The following is a 27,199-nucleotide window of genomic DNA, read 5'->3' as shown; positions in this document are numbered from 1 at the left end:
CTGGAGACCGAATTACCTTTATCGTTCACCTCTGTGAGTCTTTGTGAATAAAAAAAAAGATATATCTATTCTCCCCGTCTGGGTTTAGATGTGTCACTCGAACTACCCTTGTGCCGAGGTAGTCAGCAGTCGCCTCAACAGCTGATTGACTGCGGCGCATGGATGATGCCGCGGAGGATGCCGGGAGTTGTAGTCTCTCGCGATTGCAGATGCTGAGTCTCAAATGGGTAAGCAATTCTTTCTGGTCCGCTTTGCGGTGAAAATGACACCTCCCGGGCTGTCGGGTAGGCGGATTCTCAAAGGACGCACCAAGCTCAAATAAAAGCAACCTAGTGATGTTTGAAATAGAAAGATGTCTTAATGGTCATTAGACCCACAGCGATACATCCCAGAGTCATGTCCTACCCAGAATGACCAGCCTGTGGGAAACTCAACAACTTTGAAAATACAATGAAGAGAACAATAAAGCCTGAGGAGCACTTTGCCAAACATAATACAAGCTCGTCTAATTGGATATCCTACCGTTATTGGGCGCGTGCCGCAGCCATATGTGCATCTTCATGACGAGTTTTATCCTCAAGCGCGGCCTCCCTTTTCCTCATCTAACGACAGTGGGATTCAGACCATTAATTTGATATTTTGGTCATCGGAGGGAGGGAAGCGCTGAAAAACTACATTTCCCACGACGACAGAGCAGCGTCTCGCGCTCGCCCTGGCTGTGACGTGGCCACGCGCGAGCGTCGCATGTTGCGTTTCCTCCAGATGGGCAGTCAGTGGAGTCAAACTGTCACGCCAATGCGGTAATTTTAATGACCGGCCGACGTGGAGGTGATATGAAGGCGACTTTTTCTTGACTGGTTGCCGAGAAATGTTGCTTTGAGCACCATGGGCGTCAGGAAGCAACGTTAGCTTAGCAGTCGACACGTTAGCAGTTGGAGCGTCTCCCCAGAAAGGCCCGTGTAGCCGGTTAGCGCTAATGCTACAGCTAGCAGCCGCAGTGAATTCAGTGGGCGACTCGTTTTAATGTTTCATCCCTAACGTGCTTGCGCTCCTCTACCAGCAAGTGCGCGTTTGCTGTCGTTGGGCCTCCGCGACAATGTCGGAACAAGCCGCCGTGGTCATGCAGCAGAATTTGGACAGGTGAGTTCAAGGCTAACATGCTAACAGAAGCGACGCATGCTAGGAGTCCAGTGTTGTGGTTCCGCTCCGCAGCTGCTTTAAATGTCTCTTTTGTTCCCCGATTGCTTTTGATTTTACTGTCGCACTTGACGAGTGATGTTAACAGTTTATCACAATTTCTCACGGATCCATCGCGACGTCCTTCGGTATCTTGTAAATCCAGTCAGAAGGTGAGTTTGACCCCAGGGGAGGCTTTTTAAATGCTCATATTGTGTCTTTGCCAAAGGTCAACGTGTGCATCGTGCACGATTGAGTGCCTAAAACGTGCACAATTGAGACCCTAAACCTGCACATTTGGCAGGGTTGTGGAACTGGGATGAAAGATTCTAAAAATTAGGTTTTGGTGTGAGTGGATCGCAGAAACCAACTATTTTACTGTGATCAGTCGGCGAAAGAGCTTTTACATTCAGCATTTACTCAAATTAAAACGATTTAAAAGTGTGTTTACCCAGAATAAACTCTGGGAAGGATGTGATCTTTGTGTGATCATGTTGCTGGAGTGATCTAGTGGTGATCCACAGTCTTTCTGCACCAACTAAAGATTTTACATGAATCATTTATCAACAGTTTCTTTCAGTCTCTTAAATAGGTTCTTTGTTCGCGGATTGATATGAATTTAGCAGTTAAATCCGTCAGTGATCCCATAAAGGCTGGACGTGTTGTGTCCTGGAGCTGGCCTCCAGAACTCTGGTTCACCAGCACCACCTGGAGATCGCGGATCTGCTGGTGTTTCCAGCCGGATCTCCCGTTCGGGCTGTTTAGCTTCTGGAGCTACTTGGTGGCGTTTGTGTGGCGTGGGACTGGTCCTGGTGATGCTAGCAGGAGGACGCCACGTGTCTTTGTTTCAGGACGTGGCTGCACTTGTCTGAGACTCCACCGGCTCCAACCTGGACCCGGCTGCCCCTGCAATGCAGTGTTTCCCACGTAACGGGTGTGTGGGTGGGGCCCGTCGGCGCGGCCTCGCCTCTGAGGGGGGCCAGCAAGCGCTCCCCGTCCCCGGCCCCGTCCTCCGGTTCACCTGTTCCACCCAACGTTAGCACGCGGAGCTCATCGGCCAATCACGTGACCCCGACTCCACACAGTTCGGCCTGTAGACGTGGTCCAGACCGCCGGCTGAAGTTCAAACCAGCACCAGAATCACAAGAACGTGACCCTGAACGCGTCGTGGTTGTTCTGGTGCTGGTGTCTCTGGGAGCGGCCTAAATGGGCCATGTGGTGGTGTCACTGGTCCAGTATTGGGACTTATGTCAGTGGCACCGAGGATGTGGTGTCAGTCCTGTTGGGGGGGAGGAGGGGGGGGGGGGTCCGTCCTGCTCTGGGTTCAGGTTACAGGAAATAAGAGCCAGCGACTCTGAGGAGGCGCCGGTCCGGTTCTGTGCACCGGCTTCACTTTCTGCCCCGGACACGGCAGCGACGGGCAGGACGACCAGACGGTTCTGTTGGTGGCGTCTGACCTCTGGAGGCCAACGGAGCGGGCCCGTGCGTGTGCACGTGTGTGTTTATTGACACGCACTCCTGGTTTTAATCATCCAGTAAAGGCCAACGGTCCGGGGTGACCCGTCATGTGACCCGTCCCCCCTGCCTTCATCAGTAGTGTTGCTGTTCTGGTCCAGAACCCTCTGAGCAGAGACCTTCACAGGGAGGGGGGGTGAGAGTCTGGCCCGCCTCACGCTGCAGAACCTTCTGAAGAACCAGTCCTCCGTCAGCCTCGGGGACGAGGACTGGATGCTGGACCTTGGTGTCTTCAGTCATCAGGTGTGTGTGTGTGTGTGTGTGTGTGTGTGTTCCAGGAGCTGCTGGGTGTGTTTCGCCACCGACGAGGACGACCGGACCGCAGAGTGGGTGCGTCCGTGTCGCTGCCGCGGCTCCACCAAGTGGGTCCACCAGGCCTGCCTGCAGCGCTGGGTGGACGAGAAGCAGCGGGGCAACAGCACGGCCCGCGTGGCCTGCCCACAGTGCAACGCAGAGTACCTCATCGTCTTCCCCAAACTGGGTGAGTTCTTGTGCCCAGTACCGGCCTGGGACCGGTTCAGCGGCGGGATGTCGGGAGCAGGTCCAGTATGAGTGGGGGAGGGCCGTAGCGGGGGAGCCAGGGGCCGCGCGGGTCCGCGAGGCAGTGGGTCGGCTTCTCCGATGATGAGGTTCTGATGGGGGTGAATAGTCCCGGGCTGGTTCTGGGTCGGGTTTGGGACATGTTGAGGAACCTTTCTGACCCAGTCAGGCAGAGCTCCACATGCTAACAATGCTAACGGATTCCTGTTGCATCTCCGCGACGTCGTCGTGGGCCCAGTTCACATCGTCACGTTTCCACTTCGCACCCACCTGGGGCAGGTTCTGCAGGTTCTGTCGGTTCTGTGAGGACCCGCTGAGCCACCAAAGGAGCCGGAGTTGCTCCTCAATCCCACAATGCTTTGCTGCGCCGCCCTAACGAAACATCAGTAATCTATTACATTTACCTCAGGTGGGAGTAATGTGACTACAGAAGCTGCTCAGACGTCCACCCCTCCCCCCTCAGGTTATTAATAGGAGCAGGTCCGTCCGTCCGTCCGTCCGAGGACATCGACCGCTCCCATTTAAATATTACATGCCCCCCCCCCCCAGTGTGGGAGGAGGATGAAGCGTGTTCCTCCTCTGCAGGGGTGTTTGAGCTGAGTTGGCCCAGCTATTAATAGCTCGGCTGGACGTCCTGTCCCTCGGTGACCTGCAGACGTGTCCTGCGTCACTGTTGCATTCTGGTCATTTTTCCCGTCCTCCCTGGGATGACGAGGCGCTCCTTGAGTCAGTGGTAACCGCTGGTGTCCTGTCCCCCCCCCCCCCAGGTCCCGTGGTCTACGTGCTGGACCTGGCCGACAGGCTGATCTCCAAGGCCGGCCCCTTCGCTGCCGCCGGCATCATGGTGGGCTCCATCTACTGGACCGCCGTCACGTACGGAGCGGTGACGGTCATGCAGGTGAGACCGGCGGTTGCAGCTGCGGGGGGGGGGGGTGCGTCAGGATGCTGATCAGGTGTCCGCTCTGCAGGTGGTGGGTCATAAGGAGGGCCTGGATGTGATGGAACGGGCCGACCCGCTCTTCCTGCTCATCGGCCTGCCCACCATCCCGGTCATGCTGATCCTCGGCAAGATGATCCGCTGGGAGGACTACGTGCTGCGCCTGTGGAGGAAGTACTCCAACAAGCTGCAGATCCTCAACAGCATCTTCCCAGGTCACACTGACACCCCCCCCCCCTCTGTTGCCACGGCGACGTGGGTAAGAACAGCAGTGTTGACGCTCCGGTGTGCGTGTCCGCAGGGATCGGCTGCCCGGTTCCTCGCATCCCCGCGGAGGCCAGCCCGCTGGCCGACCACGTGTCCGCCACCAGGATCCTGTGCGGCGCTCTGGTCTTCCCCACCATCGCCACCATCGTGGGGAAGCTCATGTTCAGCAGCGTCAACTCCAACCTGCAGCGGACCATCCTGGTAGGTGCCCCCCCCGGGGGCAGTCACACACGCAGGAAACGCCCTAAATACACCCGCTTGTGTTTCCACCAGGGGGGCATCGCCTTCGTGGCCATCAAGGGTGCGTTCAAGGTGTACTTCAAGCAGCAGCAGTACCTGAGACAAGCTCACCGCAAGATCCTCAACTTCCCCGAGCAGGAGGAGGCCTGAGGGGGGGGGGGAGGGGGTCCTGATCCGGAACCCTCACGCCCCACCTCGACCTGAGGCCACAGGCCAACCAGCATCAGTGAACAGGAAGTGCTGCCGGGAGGCTGGAGATGGGATTGGCTGCAGTGGCTCCATCGATGACGCAACCACCCCCCCCCCCTCCCGTGCACATGCTGTTTCAGACTTTGGGTGTTTTGAAGGAGGTGAAGTTGTGGACTCGGACTGGAGCCTGCGTGTTTCCACACTCGTTGCTAACCCTGTACAAAGTCGGTGTGTTTTAAAGGAAAACGGATGCCGGGACATGTGTAATTACGTTTTATAAACGATAAATGTTTTATAATGTTAATTTTGCAGATTGGAAGCGGCCGCTTTGCCGCTTTCTGGGGTTGGAGTGGAGTGACGTGGTTTGAGGCTCCTGTTCAGTGTGTCGAATGTATTAACGCTAAAACAATAAAACGTATCAGTGGTGAAACGCGATGCACAAAAACGTCTTTCAACACGAACCGCCAGCCCGGCTCTGTTGCCGTGGTACCGGTGGGACGTGCGACGCCGGCTGTTCATCGATCAGAGGCACAAGTGTGAGGATCAGACGTGTCCTGGGGGGCAGAAGTGTCATTACCATGAACAAGAAAAGATCCAAATGCGTCCACTCAGCAGTTTATTAATCAGAAACAGACGAGGTTTTATTATACACGCTGCTAAAGCCCCCCCCCCCCCCCCACACACACCTTAAATATGATAAACAGTCGTATATGTTGCTAGATTCTTCTACACGCTGTCAGACAGGAAGTGATGATCGACTTGCCTTTTCCTGTCATCTAAACGGCCCAAACTTCAAGGAACGGAGGCGGGTCCTGCGGACCCTCCCCCCCCCCCCCCCCCCCCCCCCCCCCCGTAACGTGGCCGAACATCTGATGCCTCGCTCCAGCTCAGTATCGACCTCCACCACGACGCCGGCCGGCCGGCGTGCGACCTCGTTGGCGAAGCTGCCGGCGGCGGTCGCAGCGTCACAGGCTCCTCCCACTGCTCCGCGCCGTTATTGCTCGGCGAGAAAAGTGCGTTTGATTCGACGCGGATGCTTCCGGAGGCAGCTCGGTCAGAGGAGCCGCGGAAAAGGCACGAGCCGAAACACCGGGGGAGGAAAATCACCACATCCCGTCAGACTGATAAAATTTTATTTTAATTCAATCACCAGTAAAATTGAATATTTAAAAAACAAAACAAAAAAAACCAAAAGCATGGAGGTACCCCTGAGATGTCTCGGTGACACGCTGCTGTAAAATCCTATTAAAACCAAGTAAAACCCTTTCTGAAATGTGGTTGCCATGGCGAACCGCCGGCAGTGAAACCATCGGTGTGAACGCAGAGATCCTTCAGAAATGCATACGTGTGTGTTGGGACTTTCCACCTGTTTCAGGAGTGTTTTCACAAAAAAAAGGAAGAACCTTCATGGAGGCGGTGGCGGCGGCGCCTTCGTTTCATTTCCTTTAAAACGGCGCCGGACACGATGCGGCTGGGGTGTGACCTCTACCACGGGCAACTGGGACTAAATACGCTCTTCAGCTTCGGAGCATCCATTAAAGCAGCTTTTTCCACCACACATGCAAACACAAACAAGCACCCACCCCGACGCGCGCACGCAGTCGCCGCCCCCCCCCCGCTGGTGCCGCGTGGCGGCGGCCACGCTCACAGTTTGGCGGCCATGAAGTTGATGTGGGGTCGGACCAGAGGGAAGAGAGGGAGGCTCCGCTTGAACTCCGTCATGTCCTGAACCAGCGACGGCTGCAGGGAGGGAAGGAGAGAGGGAGGGAGGGGTCAACAAAGAGGCCGTTTCCATGGTAATTAGTCCAGGTAACCTGGTGTTGCGTCACCTGTGGGAGGGAGGGGGCCGGGGCCAAGTTGACATCATTCTGAGCAGGGAACTCTCCCACCACTGGACCTGGTGAACACACACAGCACCGTCAACAACACACACACACACACACACACACACAGCACCGTCAACAACACACACACACACACACACACACACAGCACCGTCAACAACACACACACACACAGCACCGTCAACAACACACACACACACACACACACAGCACCGTCAACAACACACACACACACACACACAGCACCGTCAACAACACACACACACACACACACACACACACAGCACCGTCAACAACACACACACACACAGCACCGTCAACAACACACACACACACACACACACAGCACCGTCAACAACACACACACACACACACACAGCACCGTCAACAACACACACACACAGCACCGTCAACAACACACACACACACACACACACACACACACACACACACACACACACACACACACACACACACACACACACACAGCACCGTCAACACACACACACACACACACACACAGCTGGCTGCCCACGTGCGCTACACTCACAGGAGTCCATCTCTCTGGACAGGACGTGCACGGACACCTTGTGCCTCTTCAGGGCGCCGACCGCCAGCCGCTCCTGCCGGAAACACAGTCGTGATTAGAGCAGGATTAACAACAGGGCACGGTGCACGTCTGACACGACAGGCTCGTGCACGAGTGACACGACAGGCTCGTGCACGTCTGACACGACAGGCTCGTGCACGAGCTTCAGAGCCGCCCTGCCTCACCGGCTCCTCCACAGCGAGGACGGAGTCTTGCCCGTTTAAAAGGCCATTTTAAGGAGCCGGGACATAAAGGACCGTGGACCCTGGGGTCTCAGCACCTTCCTGTCCAGGCTCGGGGGGTCCAGGCTCGGGGGGTCCAGACTCGGGGGGGGGTCAGGCTGGAACACTTACTGTGTAGAACTGCATTACGTTGTCCTTGGTCAGGGTCTTCAGATAGGCCACTTCAATGGTATCTGCAACACCACAGAACAAACAAACTTAGCGGCTGCTTCCACCATCGGCTGGATGTCCACAGACCACCTCTGGACACCTCTGGACACTGTGTGTGTGTGTGTGTGTGTGCGTGTGTGTGAGTGAGACAGAGCTGGACGCTGGTGTGTTTTACATCAGCTAATGCTGCTCGGTGGTGTTGGACACATCAACAGAATCAGATCAGCCCAGGACAGGACAGAGACAGAGAGACAAAGAGGAGACGAGGACGGGGGGAGAAGAGGACAGAGGGAGATGAGGACGGGGGGAGACGAGGACGGGGGGAGGCGAGGACAGACTGCTGTCCACTGGGACATATGGGGACACCCACTTGCCCCCCCCATGAAGTGAAACAGGCCTTTATAATTAAGGAGAAAGCTGTGCCTGGTGAACAGGGTTCAGCAGGTGGTGGCGGTCACCTCTGTCAAAGTGGTACTGCTGGGAGATGATCTCCCCCCAGTGCTTGCCGCACTCTGCCGACAGCTTCTTGGGCTTGTCCAGGCGGCGGATGGCCAGAGCCTGGATGTGCTTCTGGAAGGCCTCCTCGCTCATCTCCTCCACAGCCTTCTCCATGGTGCACAGGAAGGCCTCCACCCGGCTCTCCAGGTAGTGGGGAGCCTTCTCTGACTGGATGATGAAGCGCAGCCCCTGGACGCCGTTGGCCCGCCGAGGCCCGCTGAACACGATGTAGCCTGAGGGAGACCAGACAGGTCGTCACCGGAGGAGCCCCCAAAGACCTCGGGGTGCACGTGAAGGGCGTGCGCACTCACCCAGCTGCTCTTTGGTGCGGAGGGTGTTGAAGCAGGGCTCCGAGATGATCTGGCAGAAGAGCTCCAGCAGCATGTTCTCGTGGGTGGCCTGCAGGTCCGTCTGGTAGTAGATCTCTATGCCGCAGTTGTTGTGGACCTCGTTCCTCTGCTGGTAAACGTACCAGCCCCCTGAGGAGGGTCCACGGGTTGGTTACCCCGCTCCTCTGTGAGCGTGTGTGTGTGTGTGTGTGTGTGTGTGTGTGTGTGTGTGTGAGGGACCTACCATCGGGGATCTGCACCTCTCTGTAGCGGATCAGCTGGCTGGGGAGGAGGGGCTTGGTATGAGCGTGCTCGATGAGTGTGTCCTCTACCATCTGCATCATGCCAAGAGCCGACTGGCGACCACACAATCACAACAGGCGGGGCAGACGTTAGCGGAGGGTCATGTGACTCGGCGCTTTAACCGACTCGTGTTCCTGACATCATCACTCCTCGATTACTCAATGACTCCGTTAAGCTCCAGTTCTCCCACACCATGCCGGTCCCACAGCGGGCCGGTCCCACAGCGGGCCGGTCCCACAGCGGGCCGGTCCCACAGCGGGCCGGTCCCACAGCGGGCCGGTCCCACACTGGGCCGGTCCCACAGCGGGCCGGTCCCACAGCGGGCCGGTCCCACAGCGGGCCGGTCCCACACTGGGTTTCCCTCTGCAGCTTCTCTCTATCCTCTTATCACTCGTTTTTCTTATCAGGGCTCAACACAATGATGCAAATGTGGCTTTGGCCAACACACTGTTGCACACACAGAAAAACCCAACGCATTCGCCCAAAGGTTGTAAAGATGACGTGAAATCCAGCAACCAGAGTGACCAACCTCCTTGGTGATGTTGCCATGGAGAAGAGCTTCGATGTGTAACCGGGACAGCAGCTGAGGTATGAAGGCCTTGAGGCGCGGAAGAGTCACATCTGGAATACAGATGACAGACAGCAGCGGTCAATCAGGAAGAAGTGACCCGCGACACAGGAAACACACGCGAGTGTGGGCCGGGCCTCAGACGGGGGGGGGGGGGCAGCGAGGAGGACAAGCTGGTAACTGACTGGGCGTCAAAGGCGTTCCTGTCAACCCAGTTACCAAAGACAGGATTGGGATCAAATGAGCCTTACTGGGAGTCAGGAAAGACTTGAACTGGGCCCAAGCGTTTCAAACATGGAGGAGTGAAAGCACCGTCTCACCGTCCAGAGCTTCTCTGAGCTCGTCTTTGGTCCAAGCGACCTCTGTCATCAACAGACGGAGGTAGTACATGGCGTGCTGGTGAGGCTGCTCGGCTCGGAAGTTATTTAAGGACCTCATGTACTGCAGGGGGGCGAGAGAAGAGGGCAGGGTGTTAAAAAGGGGCCGCCGCCTCAACACTTCTGGCCCTCCCGCGTGGTCCCAGACACTCACCGCTTCCTTGATGATGTCAAAGCGCTTCTCGTCGATCTCAAAGGTGGCCATCTTCTCCACGATCTTCTTCAAGATGATGTGCTGCTTGTCGTTGTAGCCTTTGACTGACAGCTGGAGCCGACAGAGACAGGGCAGAAGTTTGTTACAGGGCGTCTCCAGAGCTCGCGCTACTGTTCTAGAGGCTTGGAAGGAGCGGCGAGCGTCACTGATGGGGTGTAGCAGCAGGTCGCTGCTCTCTAATGCCCCCCCCCCACCTGTGGACAATCATGGTTCTAGCTAATAAACTCCTCCTACTCCTCCCTGTTGGCACATCTCCTCTGCTGCCTGCTGACCAGCCGCCCTTCACGCCGCCACGGGCGTCACGGCCGAGTCACCAGGCAGGTGAGAGGAGCCGATGAAGGTGCTGAGTGACAGTAACAGTCCAGAAACCCCCCCCGCCCCCCAGCACTGCACACATGCTTCACTTAGAGGCTGTTTCAGACACACACACACACACACACGTGCTTCAATGAGACTCAAAATGAGATGTTTTTAATTTTAGCCATCAGGTTAGCGTTAGCAGAGACAGCAGCAACGCCAGGTTAGGAGAAGACCTTCTCAAAGCCATGCCACCCCCACACCCCAGGACCTCAAAATCAGCCCTTTTCCTTGGCACAAAGCCTGGCTTCCCTTCACACGGCTTACTTACGAGGACGGCATTCATCCCTGAGGCTACGCCGTACACCAGCCCGGCCAGGCGGGCTGCATATGTATACTCTTTTAAATCATCCTTCAGTAACCTGAGCAACAAGTAGGTCATGTTGCAGTGCAGGGGATCTGCATAAAGGTAGCGACTGATGGAGGAGAAGGGAGGAGAGATAAAAACAAGAGGCTGGTTGGAATTATGAGGGAACACAGCGGAGGAGGAGAATGCAACAAAGAGTATGTATATGCAGCCTCGTCACCAGCTTTTCTATCCCATAATTGTTATTTCAGAGCCTCTGTCAGTGCCTCTTTCACCCCGTTTGTCACATGTGCACGTTCAAAGGAGACGTGACTGTAGCCTGCTGCAGTCTGCCGATTTAATGGAAGGTGAATGAATGGAAAGAGAAGAAGAAGAAAGAGGTTGTTCAGGGTCGGGAAACAGGCGGGATGAGGCTCCTCGCACAAACTAACAGAGCAGGCAGGATGAAGACAGCACAGACAAATGAGTTCCATGTGACAGGTTCTGTCTCATCTTCCACATTGGACAAAGAGGATTAAAAATGACCCGTAGAAGCCCAGAGCGGGACAGGAAAGGTGGGCTGAATTATCCTGGGATGCAGCGGGAAAGGGGAACAGGGAGTGAATACTTACATGCATCCCATAGACGGTATTTTGGAGGTCATAGTTCAAGCCAGCTAGCTCGGCTGCATATGCATACTCGTTGAGGGAGTCCTTGAGGAGCTCCAGGTATAAATATGCCATGTTACAATGCAACGGGTCCACATACGCAAAGGGGCTGTAGAGAAAATGGCAGTGGTCAAATGAAGCAGACAAGAGGGTGGAGCAGTTCTTCTCTACAGTCGGGATTACGGAGGCCGGCCGACGATGAGCGAGTTTAAGCATCGCGTGAGGGTTCACACGCGTGTTCTGCTCATCCGAAATATTCTGAAGCCTTTTTCTGCCAGTGTTTAACGATGACTACCAACAACGACCACTAGAGGTCCTGTGAGACCGCTCAGATTTATGAGGACGTCCCTCGTTTAAGAGTCCAGAAGCTTTATTGTCCCTCACACAGTGACAGGTCAGAACCGACTCAGTCATGTCTCACTGGGTTGAATGTGTTTAACATCTTTGTGGCTCTGTCACCATCTGACGGACAATAAAGTTGTCACTGAGCGCATCGGTGCCCTAAAACACCGTTCAAACATCAAATAACTGGTGTTGGTCTATCAGATCGGTGTGCTGATGGCTAAATATTACACTTTCAATGAAAAGAAATGCTTCTTTAAACTTAAGTTTAAGGACAAATCCTCCTTTCCTGATCAAAAATGAATTTACTGCTCATAACCATCTCCATGGAAACCGGTCGCCATCTTTAATTCGTGTCTCACTCACCTGAAGAACTCAAAGTTCAGACACGCTTTGGGCAGAAAGAACTTGTCGTCCTGCTTGAACCACACCTTGCTCATGGCAGTGTCCTAGAAGAAGCAAGCACCAGGTCACCTCAGCAGGGGTGCGGCTCTCATCCGCATCCATCCCTTATTTCGCTGACACATAAACCAATAATTAGAACCTCGTTTCCACGGGAAAGCAGGAACACTTGCCTTGATCAACGTGGGCACTGATGGAGACTCTTTCTCCAGAGGGTAGATCTCAAAGTTGGTCGGGATGAACTCATTCTTCATGGGTAATTTGAACTTGCCATTGAGGTCCGCATCTGCCCATTTCTGAAATGAAGAGCAAAGCAATGTCTGTCAAGGTCCTCACCTTATTCCCGCTTCTCTTAGACGCCAGAAAAGCACCTTGACCGTTGCATCAGAGATGGCCTCCTGCTTGTACTGCGTGCCGTACCACTCCTCCGTTTTGTCAGTCTGCCCTTCAAATGACTTTGACACCACTGCCACTCTAGAAACAAACGAGAAGGAAGCACTTTGATGCCATGTGTGTCCGAGCTTGTCAGGTCTCTCCAGACTGGAAACTCTCCACAAGAGAGGAGCTAGCATTAGCCGTTAGCACTCCAGGTCAGACATGCTTCACTTGGGCAATGAAAGCTGCTTTTCACATGAAGGAAGGACACATTACCTCTTATCATAGTTGCCAACTCTTTAAAGAGGCCACCTGAATTCCACTAATGTCACCTACATTACTGGCTTCATTAGTAGCAAAGCAAAAACCCCAAGTTTAAAAGGGCCGTTCAGTAAAGAGGAGACTGATCAGGGAATATTTTGGAACTAGTTTGCTCCAAAATGCTCCTTCCTGGAGTTCAGTGTTCCTGCAGCACTTGGGCCATGTATGGCCAACACGTGAGGATATGATCCAGACTTGGTGCTGAGGTTCTTGCACTAACCTGACATATTCTGGTCTCAGCTTATCCAGCACCATTTCGATCAGGTCCGGTCTGAAGTCTTCCAGGAGGTACTCTGCTGCCAGAACCTCCTTCAGAGGGTAGTACTGAAGCAGACACGCAGGACAGTCAACACCACACTCAAATGTAACAAACCTGCTAGAAAGACATTTGGAATTTTAGCACGTTTCTCTTGAACTTAGATAACAGAAGAAGTCACGTCGTTTGAGTTTTAACTTCTCTTGAATATTGCAATCATTTTAATTAACGCTGGTCTGAAAACTCTAAATCTCATGATGTATTTAATTAAAGCTCCCTGTGCCATCTAAAGCCTCATTTCATCCCGTCCACACACACACACACACACACACGTGCAGCTAAAGTGTGTCTCCCTGGACGTACATGCAGTAAACTAGCCACTTTGGAAGTGTAGCCCCGGGGTCGCTCCTTGTCCTTGAACCTGAAGGCCACTTTGTTTAAATCCTACAAAAAGGGAGACAAATTTCAGAGGGTGGGAGTTACGACAGTAGTCGTGTGGTCGTGTCAGCCAGGCGCAAATGTTGGGCTCGTTAGAACACGTTAATTACTTTGCACTCCTGAAACACCCACTCCTGGGGCCCCTCGGTACGGAGCTTCTGGATATACTGAAACATGTGGAATATGATGTCCTCCACGTGCACTGCAGAAAAGCACAGGCAAACCACGTAAAGAACAGCAACCTTGGGCAGCAGATGGGGAATTTGCTTCGTTACTCACAGAGACCCTCCTCCGTCAGGTCCACGTTGATGATGAAGAACATGAACCCACGGGCTCCTTCCTTTTGCCCTCCGACGAGTGTGTTGACCCAGCCTTGAAAACACACCCAGAGTGAGGCACCCAGGAGGCACTGAGGGGGGCTAGGAGGGGAAACAGCCATCTGTGTGGGTGGCTTTGACTAACCTTTAGATTTCAGCTCAGATAATAAACTTCCAGGTCCTTCGTGACCAATCAGGTGTCCCAGATAATGCCCTGGGTTAGACTTGTAATACTTCTGAAGGTCTGGGATGGGGAAGGTCACATACAGGTTCCTGATGTCCTTAACAGGCACCACCTTGTAGAATTGCTGTGGTTGAGGCAATAAGGGTATTTTTACTGCTCAATACTCAGAACTAGTGATAACGTGCAGTCAGAGTCACTGGAAGAGTTAAAACGATCACGTTCACAGCCAAGGCCTCATTCAAAACTGACTCTGAGTTGTTCCTCTTGGAAAGGATGCACAGGGAATTCTGGGATGGGCACGTTCTTGTTCTCCACCTCTCCAAACAGTTGAACCACCATGGATGTTAGCTCATCCAAGGACTCTGTGGATTAACCAGCAGTCGGGGGTTTTAGTCAAATGACATATTTGAAGATGCTGACAACAGCACAGAGGAAGCCAGACACCAACTCTCACCTCGTCCTAACACACACAGTCCCATCAGGTTGGAGGAATAATAGGCGGAATGGAACTGAAGGAGCTCCTGACGGACATCGACGCCCTCGTTCGACGGCCGGGTCTCGAGGGTCAGTTTATTGCCTTAAAGATGGAGTCACATTCGCATCGTTTCACACATTAGACGATGGATTCACATGGAGAGACACAGGAAAGCAAAGAAAGCCTAAATCCTGGGGAGATTATGACGGTGGCGGAAGGGCGCGACCTTCAGGCCCGTTGAGCCTTTTCTATTTTAAACTGAGCAGTTACACAATTCAAGACTGCCATCAGGTGGCTGCTGGGAGCTCAGAGCGCTTCCAAACCCACGTCCCAGTCAGGTCCTTCTCTCTGGGATATAGGAGGACACGTTACTCTTTAAATACTAACAACATTGGTGTTCAGGCACAAAACGGTGTGAAACACGAGAAAAATACAGGAGAAAATGTGGAGCTGGAATATTTACATCCAGATCCGAATCACGAAAGCAAAGCAAAGCCTCCGACGTCCAACTGCACAAGCAGAAGAACCTATAAAAAAGTCTATATTCAAACCATAAACAAAGTCAAAGGCTGCTCATGCAAATGGACTCGGCTGCATTTGTTTAACCGTCAGCATCACGTCGAAGGAGGAGACGCTGACGTCTGCACCCACCGGACCACGTTTACACCCAGGAGCCAGCGCCCAATCCCCGGGGGCAGGAGCTGCTCCCGGGAAGACCTGGGGATCGGGTGCCTTGCTTAAACTGGCACCCCTCCGCTGCCCAACATGCAGTATGTAGGGGGCATGTAAGGATGTACAAGAGGGGTTTTCCTACCAGTCCCAAATTTACTGAAGGGGTGTTTAGGGTTGCCAGTGGCCTTCTCCAGCTGAAAGAGCCTCCAGGCATCGTTCATCAGGTTCTTTTCATGCTCAGAGTCCACAGCGTTCACCTCCCGGTCTTTACAGCTCTCGTCGAACAGTGGGCACAGGAAGAACTGAGCGAACCTGCAGACATTCAACAAGGACAATCAGCATTTGTGTATGGAATCACTCATTTGGAATTTCAAATCCCTTCTTTATACAGTGCTTCTTAAAGAGCAGCTGCGTGTCGCCTCCTCTCCTTGGGAATAAAAGGGTAGTTAAAGAGCATCTGGAGATCCGCCACCTGATGTAGCAAAGCCCTGGAAGGGGAGCTCTCCTCTATTCTGGGGGCCAATCCTGCAAAAGTTGCAGGTAAATGGTAATTTCAGGTTTGAAGCTATGTCTGAATCCCCAACTCAAGGCTACCAACGAACAGCTGGGAGCTGTGAAAGGAGGCGGTTGTGTGAGGCCGCTTAAACCCACGGGAGCAAACACAGACCCATTTGAATCCTTGAAAACGGGACGACAGCCGACATGCAAATGAAGAACCGACAAGGTCGATGTTGCTGTAGGAAATAAAAGCTCTCGCTTCAAAGGGCAGATTCAGATGATAGCAAAAGCCTGTTTGAAATGTAAACAGGGCAGCAACGGGCCACACGCGCGATCCTTCCAGACACCTTCCTAATTTGCGAACGCTTCGTCGTCAATATTTAAACTGTCCTTTCCTCCCCTCTAGTCTCCAGATGGCCTTTAAACCACCAGCACAGAGGAGCAATTAGCCTACAGCACAGCGACAGCCTTTCATTCATTTAGCAGCAGGTACGTTTATCCCATTAGGATAAGTCCTGACGCCACCTTCCTGTCATCTCCAGTGGACCACAGCCGAGACATGAATGCCCCCCCACACAGGGCCTGGATGTCAGTGTCACCCTGCATGTGGTCGGCGGGGGGGGATCTATACTGGCTGGTGCTGGAGGCAATGAAGACGGGTCTGTGTAACCTAAACCGGAGCGACAACAATGATGCAGCTCACTCTCATTAACACCAGGACAGGCTGAGCGGAACACGTTATTCTGTCAACACACACTTGGCCCAGAAGGACTCTTTGGTTGCTTATTAATATATTAACACATCCAACAATAACCTGCAATGCCAGAGGAAGGTGAAACCTACATTTTTAAAAAGCTGGAAACAACAAAGTAATAAGATGCAACAAACGACACGAGACAAATGACTCCAAACCAATTACCTATCAAGGGCTCCTTGCAAGTGCTCATGGGAAACGTCAAAGTAATAGTTTGTGTGCTCTCCGCTGGTGAAGGCGTTGGAACTGCCGGCGTGCTCGCTCAGAAACTGGCTGTATTCGTTCTCTTTGGGGTACTTCTTGGTTCCCAGGAACAGCATGTGTTCACAGAAGTGCGCCAGGCCAGAGATGTTCACTGGGTCCGATAAGGAACCTGAGAGAACAGAAAGCGTGAGGTGGGAAGGCTGCGGCACGACTAGCACGACATCCTGACAGAGTGGAGAAAAGGTGCCTGTGAAGTCAGGGTGAGGAACCAGAGGTTTGCAGCTTCCTTTACACATCTGCTGACATCATGCTAACGGATCTGTTAGCTAAAGACCACTGAACACTGACAAAACTAGCGCGGTGTTTTGGCTCCTGTCAGGGATTTGGCTGTGAAATATTAACAGTTCCTCTCATTTATTAATCCTCCTCTTCCTTAATTATTGATACGAGCAAAATGTATCAGGTTGCCAGCCAACGTGCCATTAACCCACTGACCTACACCCAGTCATAATTTAGTCATAAATTTCACAACAAATGTGACCCAAGAGTCATAAAAGTCCCATTTAGAGTCACAGGCTGGAAAACAAAAATCTGTATTTTCCTGTCTGAGTGAAAAAGTGAGGTGATAGTGATGAGAGGCGGTCACCTATTTGGACGTCCAGAGCCGCTGAGGATTTGTCTGTGGTGGGGTCGCTGATGAGCATCACTTTCAGGCCGTTGGTGAACTCCAGCCCTTTGTAAACGCGTTTGTCCTCAGGAGAGCGAATGATGTCGTCCACCACCATCTTTACGGCTGGGTCACTCATTTTGACAGGCAAGGATGACACCAGCCTGCAGCCGAGGGAAAGCAGCTTCTGTTTAGTCAGGACTCTGTCCAGTGAGGGCTCCGCTTTTACAACTGTGGGACAATCTGGGATGTCTGGAGGACAGCACCGCGCGAGAAGCTTCCGCTGCGATACGTCGCTTTCATTTACCTCTTTCAGATTGCAACAGTAAAGCTGTCAGAAATGTGTTTTAGACAGTCCAATGTTTTTGCTCTTGTGCTGGGACCATGCCTGCTGTTACAGCAATATTAGGGGACACACTAAAGGGAAAACAGACATAAGACAGTCCTAAATTAGTACGCTGTAGATATATATATATATATATATATTACACTGTATGGTTGGCTCTCACTTCCTCCCAGTGGACATTATTGCACTCGTTTAGCCCCATTTTAGTGTGAATCTTTGTTTCACCAAGGTTAAAAGTGACTTAAAATGAATGTATGCGTTCTGTGCATCAGCCATGTAAAGGCAATTGAGCTGTTTTAAATCGATGTTGAAATTAAACAGATTATTACTTCTAGGCTCAAACATTGACTAATTAGAAGGCACCTGGCCACGATAAGCGCACTTTTCCAGCTCGTATCTTTATATAGGTCACCCCATGACCGGCTATAAAAATACTAACACGTCTTTTTGAAAGTGTGACAGAGTTTGTGACAGTCATAAAGAACAATTGGAACTATACAGCTGAGTTTATTAGGTTGGGGAGAGGAATATAGCTGTGTGTGTGCGTGTATATACATATACGCTATACATTACAACGTAGGGTTAACTGCTGACGAAATCAAACACGATGAATTGAGACTCTTGAAATCAAAGATCACCATCATCATTGGGTGTTTAAAAGAGAAAAGTAGAATTAAAACAACAGTGTGGATCCAAAATTACTTTGAAATTCCTCCTGTTTCTATTCAGCCTAGCATTAGCTCCCCACATTAGCAACTCACGCGCCGCTAAACGCGCACAGCCGTGTTTTTCTCCATTGTTCGTATTATCCCGTACTCGACTTTAATTTCTCGTCGCTTGATTTCTCATCAAGCGCTTTAGAGTCTATCATCTACACCAAAACTGGCCACATTAATGGCTTTAGCCGCCACCATGAGCAGCAGTCAAGCTAACCAGGTCTGAGCTCGGGTCAACAAAACGCCGGCTCGCTTGAATACAGCTAGCATGCATTCTGATTCAATTACGTAACAGCACACATGTACAGAACTCAGAACTCTATTATATTTGCGTGACAAAACCTACCTAAAATACTGTTTAAACCAAGGACCGTTGGCAGTTGTCGGGAGATATCTGGTGTACCGGGCCGTTCGAGTGATGCAGCTACACATACTTTGTACCCGTGACAAACAAACCTCGGCTTTAACGCCGCCATGTTGGAACAGGCAAAGGGAGTCGATACCAGAACAGAGCGTGATTAAATTTAACGATTCAAGCATATATGCCTGTAGTCGGATTAATGGACATGATTCAGCAAATCGTCTTTACGTATATAGAGTAAAAAAAATTATTTAAACTGGGGGATTTTTGTTGTTATTTCTGAATAATCTGACCAAACTGACTCTGCTATCAACTAGCATGTCTTATGTATATAGTTCACAATACGCTCAGCACACCGCCTAAATATTGGTCCGTTTATGATCCTTTACTAATGAAAATGAAAATTCTTATTTTGGTCTAATGTTTTTGTGATGTCCGGATTGTTCCTCTTTAATTTCCAATAGCTTGGGGTTTTATTTATTTATTTTACCTTTTTTTTTTTTAACTTTTCCTAAAATGCTGCCGTTAGAATGTTTGTCGTTGGGGTTTATATATTGCAAATCAGTTGGAATACTGATTGAAATAAAATCTGTCTGTTTTGGTGTAAAAATAGATAGAAAGTAATTGAAAAGCCGGCCAAAGTACGCATTTTATATATGTTCTTATGTTTTTAAAAAATATATATATATTACGTTTGTGTCGCATATAGTTGACGTCACCAAACTTTGAGACCCCGCCCCCGCTGAGGTGTGACGTACATAGGAACCGGCGTTGGAAAAACTGCTGTCCTGTCCTGCTGCCGCTAGATGGCGCCAGATGCGCGTATTCGGTTACACAACTTTTAACTTTTAACAATTTTTAGCCAATGTGAAAATATTGAATCTGTAGAAACGAAATAAAGAATCTCCTGGCTGCATTTTGTATTTGACATGGTATTTTTTTTCTCAGTACTGACAATGATGAATCTATTTGGTCACTTATCACGATACAACTATCAGTCCACAATCATTACCCTAATGTTAGCGAAAAGCTATGTAATGCTAAAACTTTATGCCTGTCCTACATGCTGAATTAAGCTTCCCAGCATGACGAGAGCAAAACAAGAAATGCATGCAAAAGGAAAACAAAGTTAGCAGTAATTATATAAAGGAGCAAAAAAGAATAACAAAAAAATTCCATATTTACAAGGTCAAATTATGAACACAAAAAAATCACAGAGTGCTTTAAAGTTAAGGTAGAATGAATTAAAATGACATCAAATTATGAGTTTTGGTAAAAGACTTTTATGGTTTTGTAACCCGTTTGAGGCACCAATCGAACTTTGATCAAAAGAACAAAGGTGGCGACCAGAAGACCGAAGGGTTAAAAGGTCAGAAATCTATTTATGGCCTCTTTTTTTTAACGGTCAAAATTAAAACTTAAATCTAAAAAGAGTTATTTTGACCCTGAGGTGTGTGATGACCCTGAGGTGAGGGACCGCCGCTGAATGATTGGGGCTCTTATCATGGGGCAAAGCTCAGCGTCTCCGTGACCTTTGGCTTTAACTGCAGGTCAGAGCCTGTTTAGAGAGAAAGGTCACGACCTTAGCCAGGCTGGGGCCCACTTTCAGGACCAGAGACGTGGAGACGAACTGCAGAGGACACGAGGACGCTTTGGTCTTTCTGGGAGACTTGAAAAGGTGGATCAGGTGTGAGATGTAATTATGGGATGGTCGTTATCAATGGAGTCGATGTTAGCCCTTAGATCAAAGCAAGAAAGAACATTTCAGTATTTCGTAAACATTTAAGACATTTGCAGCATATAAATGCCAATAATAGCTGAATTTAAGGTGACACTTAAGGTGAGACGATATTGTTTACTGTCTCAAAAAGATTTATTTGGATTGTTCTGTTGAAACAAAGTTGATCTGGCCTGAACACGAGGGTCCGATGTGTGCCCTTTGAGCTGTGTGTGTGTGTGTGTGTGTGTGTGTGTGTGTGTGTGGGTGTGCTCCTCCTCTCTTTAATCATTACCTCTGCCTTGAGTGGAGGCCTGTGGAGCAGCTCAGATCACCACAGATCCATCAGCACAATGGAGGAAACAACCAGCAGGTCCAGCAGCAAAGTGGTGGCAGTTGTTGGTGGAGGATTGGTAAGAAAGGGGATGTTTGTTTGTTTGTTTGTTTGTTTGTTTGTTTGTTTGTTGGGGGGACTCAGCAGTGAACCTGGGCCAGATGATGACGGATAGTACGACTCCAGCGTTTCCTGAGGAGGTGTTGAACTCTCTGTCTCACAGGTCGGAGCTCTGAACGCCTGCTTCTTTGCCAAAAGAGGCTTCCAAGTGGAACTATTTGAAGCTCGGGAAGGTGGTGCTGCAACACACCTACGGGACTGTTGACGGGGCTCCAGCTCCTCACTGTTCTCCCTCCCCCCCCCCCCCCCCTTCCCCACCCCTCCCTGAGACAGTCCTCAGTCAGGAACAGGCCAGGTATTTTCCCAAGTCTTCCCACCTGACTCCCTGTCTGTGATGCCCCTCAGATATCCGGCGGGCCAGACACGTGAAGGGCCGCAGCATCAACCTGGCTCTGTCCCACAGGGGCCGACAGGCGCTGCAGCATGTGGGCATGGAGGAGAAAGTAAGCTCCCGCTCGTCACTGTCTCGGGTTCTGGGGCTCCTGAATGTGTTTGCTGCATTTGGTCCTTGGGTCCAACATGTTCAGGACCGAACGTTCCCACCCGGCGAGGCGCCGCCAGCCCGTGCTGGAGTGTCTGCTTCGGTTTCAGGCTCATCCGTCTAACTTATGTGTCCTAAATGATGATCACAACCTTCACATGTATCTGTATTCACACCCTTTTCCTCAGATTGTCTCCCAGGGAATTCCGATGAACGCCAGAATGATCCATTCCCCGAGTGGAAAACTATCCTCAATCCCCTACGGCAAGAAAGGCCAGGTAGACTTCGCTCCCTCCCCAACCGAAGGGGTCGTATTTGTGTATTTTGTTGCATTTGTGTGAACCCATGTGAGGTTAAATCAAACCGTGCTGGAGAACAACCCGTTTAAATGTTCCCACACACGGTAACGAGTGGCAGCTAATGAGCTGCAGACCTGTCAGCCATTTCATTTGTGGGATTCTGCATTATTTATCACTAAAAAGAGACTTTTGGACGTTGCTGAGGCTTTTATTTCACGTTGCTGCACAGAAATAAGAGGAGCAAAGCAAAAATGCTGACTTAGGCCGACTGCTGAAGCCAAATAAGCGTTTAGTCAGACAAAAGGTCAGTAAAATCCCTCTTTTGTGTTGCAGTTCATTCTGTCAGTAGACCGAGCCAATCTGAACAGGGAGCTGCTGACAGGTGAGACCACCTCTTTACCTGCCTCCGTTGTGCAGAATAATCACACACTCACTCCCTTTTATTTGAATCCATCAGAAATCCGGTCAACCAGGCTAAACATTTGCATTTTTCCACCACGGAAATGATTATTTTCCAGCCAATAAAAAGAAGACGTGCCCAAAGGCATCAACTGGAACATTTGAAATGAAATATCTGCCATTTACAAGCTAAAGCTAAACATTATTATCCTCATAAATGCTAACAATCTGGCTCAGCTAGCTGTACGTATCTGTGCTTAAGTATTCCAAATAGCTTGATTTAGCATTTTGGAAGGTTAGTTACGATCAAAGCACTTTTTAACCCTTTACATCTCCTCCTGGATCCCCCCTAGAGGCTCCAGGAAGTTCCCCCATCTTGTTTCCAATCCATTAGATAACATGTCACCCAGTGATAAAACTAAATAAATAACGTAATCAGCGTAAAGAAACCTGCCTAATGTGTCGGCCCGTGCGCTGTTTTGCTCTCACAGAGGCGGAGACGTATCCAAACATGCAGCTGAACTTTGACCACAAACTGCAGGACTGGAGCGCGGAAACGGGGCTGATGACCTTTGCCAGGTACACAAGTCCGTCCTAGTTACAGGTCTGGGTAGTAAACGAGGCTCTTTACCAGTTGTCCCTCAGAGATGACAAAGAAGGAGGAAACAATTGCACACTTGGGTCTCGCGCACAAGACGATGACGACTTGTTCCAGTAGCTGATACGTGTCCTGAAAGGTGTCTGACGCGTTTCCACGGCGCTCTGCCCTCTTCACACGTTGCAAATGTGACCTTTATATCAGCGGATGGTCACCGAGGAGGAGTCATCCTGCCAAGGTCGACACCTCCTCAGCGTCCACGAGGGACAGCACAACCAAACAGGAAGGAGCACACATTTACACAATAAATGACAGATGGATACCAAACCTCTGCGCTGACCGAGGCTAACGAGCTGCCTGTTATCACCTGTATCACCACCACTGCACAGAAGAAGCCACACGAGGAGCTAATTTTAGCAACAGCGTTAGCATGTGGACAAGTTTAGAGCACTATCACCGACGAGCCGTAGAGGAGGGTACCGGTTCAGTTTTTGTTATTTATCACGTGTTTATTATTCATCAGCCAACTACCACCGCTCCAAATCCCTCACAGACATTTTGAACCTTGTCCTCATGGAGACAGAACGGCACCGAGACAATTCGAAACAACTCTCAAAAGAACTCAAGGGAACAAATGAAATATTCATATCTCATGATGTGGTGCTGTTATGCTCCCGGACCCCAGTCGAAGCCACGTCCCTCAATAAACACCTCTGCCGCGCATGTCTCAGCTGCTGCAGAATGTCCCCACGTCCACCTGTTTCCAATTCGGTGCCCCCGTGTATAAGCAGAGGGGAGGCGTTGCTATGGGCGACCCACTGTGTGCTATCATGTGCAGCTTTTTCATAGAAGATCTACAGAAAAAAGCAGCCCAACATCTGCAGGCCAAGCCCGTGGACGCGCCACCTGGAGGACATCAAACGAGGACGCGCGACAGATTGGGGACCACCTTATCAGCGTGCACCACACTGGACCAGTTCAGGTCACCCACAATGAAGAAACGGATGGATCCATTCCTTTCCTGGACATAAACGAACAAGGACAGCAGGATAAAACGAAGGTTTTCACCTGTCCATGTAGACATGGACAGCAGAGCGTCCACCAACTGTCAGCAGTGACACTGCAGGACTTTAGTCTCAGAGCTGAGGGACGTTTGTTGCCTCAGAGGCTTTATAAGCTGCAGTTGTGACCCCCTCTGTCCTAAGACCCTCAAACCCGGTCAGGAAAACCTTTAAACCCATTTAGGGAGAAGGAGAAACCTGAAGGAGCTCCACAGGTGAGGGACCGTCTCAAGAAGAAGAAGACGGGGTCTGACAGGACAGAAAAGGAGAGAAACAGGTCAAAAATGCTCCATCGGTAGACCAGACACGTGGTTCCAGGGTATAGGGAGGCTTTGGTAGGCTGAGGGAGCATTCGTGGCTCCATGAGCTGCTTCCATTCTCGTCTCGACTGATAACAAACACGTGCACGTGGGCCCCAACGTTATCCAAGCTTGATCTGGGAGGGTAGAGATCTTTCCTGGATCCGGTGTCAGGTGTGACGTGGGTGATCCGCTGTGCTCCTCAGATCAGACGGGTCCGTGCAGGAGATCCAGGCGGACCTGATTGTGGGTTGTGATGGAGCTTTTTCTGCCATCCGCAAGCAGTTCCTCCGCCGCAGCCGCTTCAACTACAGCCAGACGTACATCCCCCACGGCTACATGGAGCTCACCATGCCCCCCGTGCACGGAGAGGTCAGCCCACCTTAAAGACTTCGGGATTTCACCTTCCTGGTGCTTTGACCCCCTTTTTCGTGTTCTAAATCACAGATTAAGTTGGATAAATGTCTTATTCATTTCATGTGCATTTCACAACGAGCATGTTGACTCCATTTCCCATGGTTCCAGTTTGCCATGGAGCCTAATTACCTGCACATCTGGCCCAGAAACACCTTCATGATGATCGCCCTGCCCAACCTGGTGAGCTCTAGTTTATCTCTCTTCTCTTCTGGGGTTTGTGTCTCCGTCCTGCAGATCTTCTTTAAGGTGTCAGCGACCTCTGGGATAATGAGGCCTCTCTGCATGGGGGGGGGCTCACCCCCCCCATGCAGCAGCGCTTCACTGTCACCACCTCCAGCCTGAGCTTTCCTCCTTTCCATCCTAATCTTCTTTTCTAAAAGCACTGACTCAGCACCAGGACAGACCAGCGCACACGCTGTCACTTCCTGTCCTGCTTCAGAGGAACACACACACACACACCACTGCTGATGCCATGGCAACAACGATGGTGCATTAAGGTCTTCTGGGGGTCTCCAGACAGTGTGAGTGTTTTTACATGAGGTTTCCAGTGAATTTGACCTTTAACTTGATTTTGTGAACCAGGACAAGACCTTTACCTGCACCCTCTTCATGCCCTTTGAGGAGTTTGAGAAGATCACCACAGGGGAGGAAGTCATGGAGTTTTTCCACCGTTACTTCCCCGACACAATACCGCTAATCGGAGCGTAAGTGTTTGTCCTCCTGACCTCCCCAGCCGCCATCCGGCATGTGTGAAACCGCGGACGCGGCAGACGTTAATGGGAGGTGAACGATGTGCTGGCAGCACACAGGCAGGAGGAGCTGTAGGAAGGCCTCAGGCGTCCCTCACTCCCGACCGGGCTAACCTTATGTGGCGTGCTAACGCAGGCATGGCCAGACTCTCTGTCTCTGCCTCCCCACAAGCATCACACACACACACACGTGTTGCATTTGTTGACCATTAAATCAATAATGTGTTTCCATGTTGGCTCGTAGAGACGCTCTGAAGAGGGATTACTTCCGATTGCCTGCGCAGGCCATGGTGTCGGTCAAGTGCTCCCCGTATCACATCGGGGACAAATGCGTGCTGATGGGCGACGCGGCCCACGCCGTGGTGCCCTTCTATGGGCAGGGGATGAACGCTGTGAGTAAGAGATGAGTGGCAGGAAGAGAAGAGCTCCTGGAACTGAGCAGAGACTGACAGGCTGGTGCTTTGCAGGGCTTTGAGGACTGTGTGGTTTTTGATGAAATGATGGAACAGTTCAAGGAGGATTTGAGTAAGTGCTCTTCAACTAAACCCGGACTCAGGAGGGGACCAGAGTAACCTTCAGCTTCCTGTGTGCAGGTGTCGTACTTCCTGAGTACACGCGAGTGCGGGTCCCGGACGACCACGCCATCGCCGACCTGGCCATGTACAACTACGTAGAGGTGATAAACATTCCTACGATGGTCAAGAGGTGGTCAGTGCAGCAATATCGTCTGTCAGAGAGACAGAGAGACATTGTTGAGTGGTCTCTTTGGAGATGTTTGCATGGAGGAAGTCCGGTTAACGCTCCTCTATTTGCCAGATGCGAGCTCACGTCAACTCCAGGTGGTTCCTCTTCAGGAAGCTCCTTGATAGCTTCCTGTATGCCATCATGCCAAAGACAATCATTCCTCTTTATACAATGGTTAGTCCCACCCCGCCGTGGCTTCAGCAGCGTTGTCACCTCAGACTGGACGTCACAGGGACATTTTTATCCTTCACAGGTCACCTTCACTCGAACACCTTACCATGAAGCCGTGGAGCGCTGGCACTGGCAAAACAAGGTAAAAAGACAGGACCGAGAGCTTTTCTGAGCAGATAACCTCGGAGACAGTGAGGACAAGAAGGTCCAACACTGCTGGACATTTGGACATTAAATCCTGTAGGACAGAGTCAGACACACACACACAAGCTTAGCACCATGGAGCAGCTAACCAGAGTAAACTGGGATTGATAGCTTCTGCTTAGCCTGCAGCAGGGTGAAGACTGGAGGGTCTCCAGAGAGGTTAGACCACCTTATGGGTCCTTAGTGGCACACAGATGAACATAAATGCTCACCTCCCGGGGTTCTGGTGTCCTGGTTGTCTGTTCTCTTCAGCGTAAAGGTCAGACCACTCCTCGCTGCTCCTCACGGCTGCTGTTCTTAGCATTACCGACCTGGTGTTTAGGGTTCTGTCCTGGGTGTAAAAAGCTTTCAGCTGGAGGTGTTGCTGGGTCTGGAGTGCTCTCCTGGCTCCAAGGTTAATCACAGTCCAGAGCACTGACAGGCTCATCTTCTCTCTGTGTGTGTGTGTGTGTGATGAGCTTTTAAATGTCGATTTGTCTCACTTTCTGCACCTCAACATTCGTGACCTGGACAGCTGGGAATGTGTCGTCGCCCTTTGCTGTTGCCATAATTGGAGAATTAAAAGCTCGGTGACCGGTGGCGTTCTTCTCCGCAGGTGATTAACGGCGGCCTGTTGTTGGGAGCGACCGGGGCAGCGTTGGGAGTCGCCTGCGTACTCATTAAAAATCCTCCCGACGTCAACAAGCTCGCCGGCCCGGCTGAGAAACTGTGGAGCCGACTGATGGCGGTCGGGGCGGCGTGAACGCCACCTCCCGTCAATCAAGCCAGTCGAAGCATAAAGCGTGAAACACGTGGGTGACACGAGAGTCAGACCTTTAATCAGAGTTTGACTGAAGCTCACGGCGAACACGCCGATTAATGAGCCTCTGTAATCACCCCGAATCCAAACGATCACTCAGATTGACTGATAATTTCAGATAATTAGTCCTTAATTGAAGGAAACCATCGGGGAGTTTTTCAAGCCTTCAAATTGGATCATTTTCACAGCG

At 51.2% G+C, this 27,199-nt stretch overlaps 4 protein-coding genes across 14 annotated transcripts in view; 2 read left to right on the top strand and 2 right to left on the bottom strand.

Annotated features, from left to right (window-relative positions):
• cpeb3 (cytoplasmic polyadenylation element binding protein 3) overlaps positions 1 to 616 on the bottom strand; it is a 29,876-nt gene extending 29,260 nt beyond the window's left edge. For 3 of the 6 annotated variants that reach the window (XM_029835114.1, XM_029835115.1, XM_029835122.1), the window contains exon 1: positions 523 to 610. In XM_029835114.1, the coding sequence (XP_029690974.1) occupies positions 523 to 562 (40 nt within the window). In that variant the 5' untranslated portion in view covers positions 563 to 610. Of the gene's footprint in view, positions 1 to 16; positions 166 to 522 lie in introns of those variants that run through there. The other 3 variants (XM_029835124.1, XM_029835123.1, XM_029835116.1) reach the window with 3 other exon arrangements.
• Positions 617 to 716: 100 nt separating this feature from the next.
• marchf5 (membrane-associated ring finger (C3HC4) 5) lies at positions 717 to 5,294 on the top strand. Its single transcript, XM_029835127.1, has 6 exons — positions 717 to 1,140; positions 2,970 to 3,172; positions 3,999 to 4,129; positions 4,200 to 4,383; positions 4,470 to 4,636; positions 4,709 to 5,294. Exons 1-6 carry the CDS (start codon positions 1,097 to 1,099, stop codon positions 4,823 to 4,825), a joined length of 846 nt encoding a protein of 281 aa, XP_029690987.1. The 5' UTR covers positions 717 to 1,096; the 3' UTR covers positions 4,826 to 5,294.
• Positions 5,295 to 5,909: 615 nt separating this feature from the next.
• On the bottom strand, positions 5,910 to 18,758 carry ide (insulin-degrading enzyme). Of its 5 annotated transcripts, XM_029835113.1 has the most exons (26): positions 18,603 to 18,746; positions 17,502 to 17,611; positions 17,174 to 17,358; positions 16,489 to 16,696; positions 15,214 to 15,383; positions 14,379 to 14,501; positions 14,174 to 14,286; positions 13,886 to 14,048; positions 13,703 to 13,795; positions 13,534 to 13,625; positions 13,349 to 13,429; positions 12,950 to 13,053; positions 12,405 to 12,507; positions 12,207 to 12,329; positions 11,998 to 12,080; positions 11,254 to 11,398; positions 9,919 to 10,029; positions 9,708 to 9,828; positions 9,349 to 9,440; positions 8,761 to 8,872; positions 8,499 to 8,666; positions 8,148 to 8,420; positions 7,651 to 7,712; positions 7,259 to 7,331; positions 6,694 to 6,761; positions 6,509 to 6,604 (listed from the first exon to the last, which is right to left on the bottom strand). In XM_029835113.1, exons 3-26 carry the CDS (start codon positions 17,331 to 17,333, stop codon positions 6,509 to 6,511), a joined length of 2,937 nt encoding a protein of 978 aa, XP_029690973.1. In that variant the 5' UTR covers positions 17,334 to 17,358; positions 17,502 to 17,611; positions 18,603 to 18,746. The 5 variants fall into 5 exon arrangements, with proteins under 5 accessions (XP_029690969.1, XP_029690973.1, XP_029690970.1 ...); XM_029835109.1 differs by lacking the exon at positions 17,502 to 17,611 and having other exon boundaries at positions 5,910 to 6,604; positions 18,603 to 18,757; XM_029835110.1 differs by lacking the exons at positions 11,254 to 11,398; positions 17,502 to 17,611 and adding an exon at positions 10,607 to 10,751 and having other exon boundaries at positions 18,603 to 18,758.
• A 1,293-nt stretch (positions 18,759 to 20,051) lies between these two features.
• kmo (kynurenine 3-monooxygenase) lies at positions 20,052 to 26,972 on the top strand. Of its 2 annotated transcripts, none has more exons than XM_029835126.1 (17): positions 20,052 to 20,085; positions 20,168 to 20,295; positions 20,642 to 20,747; positions 20,892 to 20,961; positions 21,134 to 21,231; positions 21,458 to 21,547; positions 21,902 to 21,950; positions 22,459 to 22,546; positions 24,132 to 24,297; positions 24,451 to 24,522; positions 24,925 to 25,046; positions 25,336 to 25,483; positions 25,559 to 25,616; positions 25,685 to 25,767; positions 25,908 to 26,009; positions 26,089 to 26,148; positions 26,806 to 26,972. In XM_029835126.1, the coding sequence occupies exons 3-17, from the start codon at positions 20,688 to 20,690 to the stop codon at positions 26,950 to 26,952; spliced, it is 1,413 nt and encodes a 470-aa protein (XP_029690986.1). In that variant the 5' UTR covers positions 20,052 to 20,085; positions 20,168 to 20,295; positions 20,642 to 20,687; the 3' UTR covers positions 26,953 to 26,972. The 2 variants fall into 2 exon arrangements, with proteins under 2 accessions (XP_029690986.1, XP_003963714.2); XM_003963665.3 differs by having other exon boundaries at positions 20,168 to 20,304.
• Positions 26,973 to 27,199: the final 227 nt, after the last annotated feature.

The sequence above is a fragment of the Takifugu rubripes genome, chromosome 4 (assembly GCF_901000725.2).
Source record: "Takifugu rubripes chromosome 4, fTakRub1.2, whole genome shotgun sequence".
NCBI lineage: Eukaryota > Metazoa > Chordata > Actinopteri > Tetraodontiformes > Tetraodontidae > Takifugu > Takifugu rubripes.
This window is presented reverse-complemented; position numbering and strand designations above follow the sequence as displayed.

Coding starts and splice junctions, on each gene's coding strand:
- kmo (XM_029835126.1), top strand. CDS start 20,688: ATGGAGGAAACAACCAGCAGGTCCAGCAGCAAAGTGGTGGCAGTTGTT. Junction 20,748..20,891: donor CAGTTGTTGGTGGAGGATTG/GTAAGAAAGGGG, acceptor TCTGTCTCACAG/GTCGGAGCTCTGAACGCCTG. Junction 24,298..24,450: donor TGCCCCCCGTGCACGGAGAG/GTCAGCCCACCT, acceptor CCATGGTTCCAG/TTTGCCATGGAGCCTAATTA.
- ide (XM_029835110.1), bottom strand. CDS start 18,688: ATGTGTAGCTGCATCACTCGAACGGCCCGGTACACCAGATATCTCCCG. Junction 12,081..12,206: donor CAGTGCCCACGTTGATCAAG/GCAAGTGTTCCT, acceptor TGCTTCTTCTAG/GACACTGCCATGAGCAAGGT. Junction 6,762..7,258: donor GTCCAGAGAGATGGACTCCT/GTGAGTGTAGCG, acceptor TGTGTTCACCAG/GTCCAGTGGTGGGAGAGTTC.
- marchf5 (XM_029835127.1), top strand. CDS start 1,097: ATGTCGGAACAAGCCGCCGTGGTCATGCAGCAGAATTTGGACAG. Junction 3,173..3,998: donor CATCGTCTTCCCCAAACTGG/GTGAGTTCTTGT, acceptor CCCCCCCCCCAG/GTCCCGTGGTCTACGTGCTG. Junction 4,130..4,199: donor GAGCGGTGACGGTCATGCAG/GTGAGACCGGCG, acceptor TCCGCTCTGCAG/GTGGTGGGTCATAAGGAGGG.